The 8029-nt window shown below is 38.7% G+C and overlaps 1 protein-coding gene across 1 annotated transcript; it reads left to right on the forward strand.

Moving 5' to 3' along the window:
• Positions 1–1795: 1795 nt before the first annotated feature.
• On the forward strand, positions 1796–7929 carry LOC308410160 (V-set and immunoglobulin domain-containing protein 2-like). The gene is made up of 7 exons (XM_080903325.1): positions 1796–2160; positions 2438–2604; positions 3189–3402; positions 3510–3674; positions 3790–3906; positions 4802–4925; positions 5052–7929. Exons 1-7 carry the CDS (start codon positions 2115–2117, stop codon positions 5710–5712), a joined length of 1494 nt encoding a protein of 497 aa, XP_080759451.1. The 5' UTR covers positions 1796–2114; the 3' UTR covers positions 5713–7929.
• Positions 7930–8029: the final 100 nt, after the last annotated feature.

The raw sequence follows: 8029 nt of genomic DNA on the forward strand, positions 1-8029 counted from the left end.
ACAGAATGCAGAGAATGCAAACCCATATTTGATCTATTTTAATACAACATAGAAAACATTAAATATATCAGCTCATTTTAAATAAAATGGCAGCAACAGATCTCAAAAAGCCAGGATGGGAACAACAGAAAGTTGGAAAAGTAAGTAGTAGTAAAAATAATCAGATGATAGAACAAGAACATTTTTCCGTGGGCAGCATGACAACTTCAAATTCAGCCGTGCCCCTTTTCATATAAGACTTGTTTGCAAGCAGCTTGTTAAAATAAATTTGCAGAATAAAGTCAGGGACATTTTAACACTTATGTAAATATGAAAGTGATGGTACATTCAAAACACTAATTATGAACATGAGAATGTTGTGTAGCAGCGGCCGGCATTACATGGAGAATTTGGACAAAATTAATTTAGCATTATTAATTTTATAGAACAATTCAGAATAAATTATTAAATCATGGAAATTAGTTTATTATTTGTCCCGTCCTACCCGAGCCTGCTTGTGCCACAGGATTCTTCCTGTTAAAACTTTTTTCTTTCCCACTGCTGCCGAGTGTTTTTTTCATAGGGTCTTATATGATTGTTGGGATTTTCTCTGTATTATTGTTGGGTCTTCCCCTTACAATATTAAGCACCTTGAGGTGACTGTTGATGTGATTTTGTGCTATGTAAATAAAATTGAATTGAACTGAACTGAACTGAATTGAATGTATCATGAGAAAATAAACGTGGCAACCTGCAGGGCTCATGGTCCGACCACTGTACCTAAGCAAACTGAAACCAAACAACCTCTGGCTAAGCAGATACCACAACACAGAAGAGCTAACTCATTAGGCCAGGCAGGGAGGAACACTGGTTTCAGCAGGGAGACAAGGAGGCCATTTATGTAAAAACTGAAAGACCTTCTCTGAATTGAGGAGGGGCCTAAGAGTTCATCTTTCACCATCTTACAATGCTGTGATTGCAGGAATCCCCTGACTCTCTGTGAATGGTACTCAATACCATTGATCAGTGGTCATTGATCGGTGGCCATTGATCAATGGTCACTAATCAATGGCCGTTGATCAATGACCACTAATCAGTGGTCATGAAAATTTGCAGAATTATAAGCATAAAACTGACCTCACAGCCTGTTGTTCCTTCAGTGGTCCTACTGTGAGTTGTTATGAAACGTACTGTTTATAAGGTTGGGGAAACCTGAAGTCAGCTGAGAGTGAAAAAGTCACTTGGATGTTTGATGAAATACTTCTCCCACTGAAAACGCTACATCCAGGTGAACAGAATCAACTTTTTGTAGGAACTATTAGATTCTCTCACACATGAAATGACTAAAGCTAAACCTCAGTGGTTAAAGCTTTCAACCTCACACGTATGAAAGGCTGAATACTTTAAGACTTCATCAGTCTGTAGGACTGCATCATCAAGGGCTGCGTCTGAATGCCACAAAGCCTCTGACCAAGCACACTGTATTATAGCGAAGGTCACTTCTTCCTCCCTGCACAAGTGCCTCATACAGTAATTTCTTTTTCAAGCAGCTTCCTTCAGCTTCAGCCAACACAAAAAGAGGTTAATTATTTGTTCAATTACATTCATTTGCTTTTTATGTTGGGTGTGCTAGAGTAGGTGCTAGATAATGCTTGTTATAAAATTTTCAATACAACACTGCATCCTGCAGGTCAAACTGAGCACAACAGCAGCTGCGGACAGACAATCTCGCTTTCCAGGAAGGTCAAAATTTCAAAATCCATCCAGTTTTGTAAGTTAATAATACTGAAACACTTGAGAGAGACACATGAAGTTTTTTGTTGTTTTCTGTTGTTTTGTTTACATCTGTCTGTATGTTAAATTGAATATAAGCTCTTTTTCATGTGTATTCCCTGCTTATCACTTTCAGCTCTAGTTTCTAGGTTTAATCAAAAGCGAAACAGATCAGTGATTGGAGCAGAGGTGACATGTGACTTGTAGCTGCTAATTTATTACCTGGAAGAGTCAACTTCTTTACACCTGGGAGTTCACCGTGAAGGTTAGGCGGGTTCTTGCTCTTGGACTGAAAGCATAAACTTTCTTCTTTTTTTTAAAAGTTTTTCTGGATTTTTAAAAATTCTCTTTTATAATCGACGATGGACAGGCAGCTTGTATGGGGAAAGCTGTTTCTGATACTCACAGGTACGCTTTATGCTTTATGTTTTTTCACTTCTGTCAAAACCATTGCCACACCTTTATGGTATTATCGCCTGTGTTAATCATTAACCCAACTTCTTGCTACTCACCTGGAACAGGATATCGTTTTACTCAAAGGAGACATTCAGATTTTTCTTTTCGACAGCTGCCTTGAAATAAATGTAAAAGTTTGAGTTGGTCATATTCATGAAACTAGTTTTTAAAGTGATCATTAAAGAAGCACAAGAAACTAAAAGACACTGGTCATTCCTTTTTATTCCAGTGCTGTCCTGCTGCAAGAGTCTTCAGGTGTCCATTCCAAAAAATGAATATGAGGCTGAAAAAGGAGGCAGCATTGACTTGACCTGCTCCTGGGTCCCTGCAAATCCCTCATTGACCGACTATGTACTCACATGGGAAGTCTTCCCAGAAATTACTGGAGACCCAATGGTAAGAAGGGAAATTACTGCACTAAATACTAAATATATGTTTATGTAGACCCTTACTGATTTTACTCAAGATTCCGGGCTGTTTTGGGATTATAGTATTAATATAATATAATATAGCATATAGTATAGTCTTAAATATGCTATAGTCCTAAAACAGTTACAGTTTTAATAAAATAGAATTTCTATGAAAAGAAAAGTGTGTTCTACACTTTACTTGAATGTAACATGGTTCCTTCCTACTAATATTGTAATGATTTTGTCCCAGTGGATAACGAACAGGTGAATGACTCATGTATGGTTTCATGTGTATAAACTACTCCTTCACCTATCAGATAACCCAGAAACAGGATTAAGTCTACATACAGCTTTTATTTGCCCAAGCTGGTAGTTTCTAGTTCCAGGTTGTTCCTAAAACAGTGCGTTTGACCTGTATAGAATAAAATCATACATATGCCTCATTTGCATGCCGTAAAGGGCTTTACGGGCTGTTCTGCATGCAACCCACTGTGTTTTGTAATATTTACAAATATTACTTCCATAATTAAACTAAGCAGATATCTTATGCTTGTTTTTATTTTTCTCAAGAAACGTGTGGCTACTGCATGGTATGGCAAACCGGTTGAAATTTCCCCAGCTTATGAAGGCAGAGCATCCTTGGACGTTGACCCTAACACTCGAGTGAGCACACTGCATTTAACACAGCTCACCATGCAGGAAAACCGCCATTTCCAGTGCAGTGTCCTTATATATGGTGACGATGATGGAACAACTGGTACCACCACCTCCCTTGTGGTCCTGGGTGAGAATTAGCAAACTGATAGATTAGCCTCTTACACTCCAAAATACAATCTCAGAAATGACGTAAAATCAAAACTGTTGTTTATACTAACTGTTTTTATCTTGTAGTCCCTCCCTCTCCACCAATCTGCAAGCTTCAGGGAAGTGCAGAATATTTTCAAAATGTTACACTCACCTGTTTGTCTGAGGAGGCATCCCCAGCACCCACCTACGACTGGAAGAGCTTTAGCGTCGACAACAGTCCCAGACAATTTCCACCTAAAGCAACTCAAAGTATGCTCTTCTACTAGCAATATGTCACTTTCAAGTGCTCTGTGTAAATACAGCAGATTGGAAAAAAAGGCATTACTCGGCACTGTTTCAGCTAATCTTTGTCATTATTTTTCAGAGGATGGAGTCCTATCTCTCTTCAATATAACAAGGGAGACATCTGGGTACTATATTTGCACATCACAAAATCGAATTGGTTCTGCCAGCTGCAACTTTACTTTGGCTGTGATGCCTGGTGAGCATTCCAACTTCTTTTAATTCAGTTTTGCAGTTTACACTTATCTTCATTTACACCAGCTGCAACAGTTGACTGTTTTGGAACAATGTTTCTTACAAACTCATTGTAGATACCAAGATGACATCTTAGTTGCAAATGTAGTATTTACCTTCTAAATATGGGAGTGTGGGGGCTGGGGATTGTTATGTAGAGCTGAGTTGACATTTTTGGTTATTACCTCAAAATTCAGACACATATAATTCGAACAGAAATAAATAAGTCAGAATTTCACGATACCTAGTTAGCTGAAATTGCGAGATACTAACCCCGAAATGCTGATATATGACAAAATAAACAAAACCAAAATGGAAGCGCTTTAAGCCTGCATTCTTTTTAATGGCCACCAGGGGGCAATAGCTGTGGTTAATAAAAATCTTCAGGTCCTATTGAGGTCTATGAGAAAGCAGCTTTTCGCTTGACCTTTGTAAACACTTTCCTGATGTGTTCATGGTCTCGGTCACTCATTTTGGATCATATTAAAGAAAACATTGAGCCATTTTGTAAACTTTGTCCAGTCTTAGTTTCAAAGAGTCTTAGTTTTTTGGGGGTACGTTCATTGGCTAACAGGTTGTGGTTGACAAGCCATCACAGTGAGTGCAGAGTTCTCATTTCATTATAAAAAGAGGCAGCTTGTCTGAGGACTGCTGCCATATTGACATATTGGTCAGCATTTTATTATTTTACCATGACCATGTGATTTAAATTGCCTGACATAATAATTTAAATAATTGCAATTGAAATTCACCTTCTCCAAAACATAACTTGACAACCAGCAACAGCTCAAAGTTAAGCTTTAAACCCTGGATGAAAGGTTTAACCCTGACTTAACTATATTAACTTACTTTTTCTCCAGCCAGCATGAAAATTGGGTCCACAGCAGCTATAATAGGAGGAGTCCTCGCAGGGCTCCTGGTGGTGGGGATTCTCATCTTCTGTCTTTGTCGGAGAAGGAGCAAGAAGAATAAATATCCTGAGGGGTATGTACTGTGTGTTCTGGATTTTTCTGTCATTGTAAATTGTTTTAAACAATTTTTGATTAAAACAATTATTGAAAGTATCTCAGTCAATCAACCATCCAGCTCCTTCATGTGTTTGTCTCCTAGTTCCCCTGAAGAAATGAGGTATTACGACCAAGATGCTGCCGAAGGTGAAGAACCATACTCAGACAACAAGTCAAACAGCGAGAAGAAACAGGCCAGCCAGAATGAGGATAATGATGTGGCACCTCAAAATATTTCCAGAGTCGAAGAAGTTGTGCAGAAGTTTGCAGATGATCAGTACAGTTACAATAGCAGCAAAGAAAGGTATGAAGGCAAGGGCAGTGATATAGACTCTCACCGGTACCAGGACGACCAGCATGACCATTATGGTGGTAACCGGGATCGTCTTGATGATCAACGCGAACGTTACGGTGGTAGTAGAGATCGCCTCGAGGATCAACGTAATCGTTACGGTGGTAGTCGAGATCGCCTCGATGAACAGCGCGATCGTTACGGTGGTAGCCGGGATCGCCTTGATGATCACCGCGAACGTTACGGTGGTAGCCGGGATCGCCTTGATGATCAACGTGAACGCTATGGTGGAAGTCGTGATCGGCTTGATGATCAACGTGAACGCTATGGTGGAAGTCGCGATCGCCTTGATGATCGCCGTGACAATTATCGTGGTAGCCGAGATCGCCTTGACGATTACAGTCGACATGACCGCGGTGATCGCTATGGTGGTAGCCGAGATCGACTTGATTACAGTGACAGAAACCAGTAAAAATCTTTTACTGCTTAAGTGAAACCTGCAAAATGAATTAATGTCTTTTGCCTTGTCCCCCTCCCCTCAGCCCCAGCTGGTTTCTTCCTATTAGAAGGGAGTTTTTCCTTCCCACTGTCGCTAAAGTCCTTTTTCATAGGGGGTAATCTGATTGTTGGATTTTCTCTGTATTATTGTAAGGTCTTTACCCTACAATGTTAAGCGCCTTGAGAAGACTGTTGTTGTGATTTGGCGAAATTTCAATAAAATAAAACTGAATTGAATGCATCATGAGAAAATAGAAATAGCAACCTGGAAAGCTCACAAAACATGTACAAACTCCGAAACACGTACAAACTCCGAAGCACGTACAAATTCTAAAGCACGTACAAATTCCGAAGAATGTGGAAACTCCAAAGCATGCACAAACTCCAAAACAAATGCAAACTCCAAAACACAACGGAAGTGCTCCAGGACGCTAGGGGCAGTGTTAAGCTTCTCTATGAGCAAAGCACACTGACTGTTAGCTAACGTCAGATTTGACTCCACCATAAACCAAGCATTCATAATTAAAAAGAAATCAAACAAACAACAGTTTGCACATTACCTTTCCTATAAAGCGTGGTTGTTCTATTCTTGCAGGTGTGTTTATCCTATCCAACTCCATGTGTTTGCAACAAACTTGCCGTTTATTTTGCAAATCAAGCTCAACACTGCCCCTAGCGTCCTGGAGCACTTCCGTTGCGTTTAGGAGTTTGCATTTCTTTGGGAGTTTGCATTTCTTTGGGAGTTTTTACGTGCTTTTTGGAGTTTGTACGTGCTTTTTGGAGTTTGTACGTGCTTTGGAGTTTGTACGTGTTTTGGAGTTTATACGTGCTTTGGAGTTTATACGTGCTTTGGAGTTTGTACGCGTTTTGGAGTTTGTACGTGTTTTGGAGTTTGTACGTGCTTTGGAGTTTGCACGTGTTTTGGAGTTTGTACGTGTTTTGGAGTTTGTACGTGCTTTGGAGTTTTTTACGTGTTTTGAAGTTTGTACGTGCTTTGGAGTTTGAGCGTGCTACCACCATAGGTATTTGAGCCAACTCAACATACATTACACTGATGGAACTCATTAAGTTGAATTTTGATTGCTACAAAACTGCCCAAAAGTCTTGAATGACCCCTTGTTCTCCACCTGAAGGGAGAGAGTATGTAATCGAGTTCGCTTGTCTGTTTGTCTCCTTGTTAGCAGTCTATTGCCAAAGTTGTAAAGATATAATCTTTTTTTTATGGATCATCTTCAAACTTCGCAACAATATACTAGGCCAACAAAAAGCACCTAACTCACAGATTAATCCAAAGGGAAAATTATAAATGGATTGTTTAACACCTTTCTACTCATCGGAGCAAGTGCTTTTTTACTACAAGTTTCATTAACACACATTCATGAATGTTAGAAACAGCGATTTCTAACATTTACCCATATTTACTCAAATTCCAATGGATACATCAGAGGCAACTGAAAGAGTCGGGAAGAGTCAGGTATTGATCCATTGTCCCTCTAATCAGTAGATGACTAATTCCATCATCTGAGCCACAGCCGCCCCAGTGTGTTGGCTGCAGGCAACTTAGCAAAGAGCCAATTTGAAATTGCATCTTTGGGCACTTTGTTACTACCAGGCTGTAAAAAAAAAAAAGAAAAGAAAAGAAAAAGAAAACATAATTTGATTCCATTAGTTTTCTGTATTAACTGTAACTTTAGACCTTACTGCTAACTCCGTGACCGAACAAATTTCAGTAAGTTTGTTTTACACAACTTTGCTGTAATACACCATCACATGATCAGATTTTCTTGAAGGACATTGGTTTGCTGTGAACATGGCCTATATAACAAATGTATTAGTGTTAATTTTCACAAAAAGTTTGATTAATCCTTGAATCCCATGTTCAAATTTATCATAAATGTTAGTTTGTTGTTATTGATACATTTACTGCCATTATTGGTCAGTTCGTGCATTTTTTTACTTTCTTTTCACAATGCAAAATGTGTTCTTTTTGTATTTTTGAGTTCAGCTCCTTTTTATGCTTGAGATGAAAGTGTATGCTGTTAGCTATTTTTCTAACAAAAATTACTAATTTGTTATTTCTTCTTGTTCATTATTTTAAACTAAAAAGGCTGTTTTATGGTGTTATACGAAACCAAAAAATTGTGATTCGACTGTTTTGTTCAACTCTTGTATTGTGTCAGAAAATAAAATCATTAGCAAACTATATACTGTGGGATGGCTTTTTTTGTTCACAAATTGAGCTTGTGCATCTTAATATTACATGTGTTTATGCAACACTAAATAAAATCAAG

This window comes from Rhamphochromis sp. 'chilingali', assembly GCF_963969265.1.
Source record: "Rhamphochromis sp. 'chilingali' genome assembly, chromosome: 14".
Lineage (NCBI taxonomy): Eukaryota > Metazoa > Chordata > Actinopteri > Cichliformes > Cichlidae > Rhamphochromis > Rhamphochromis sp. 'chilingali'.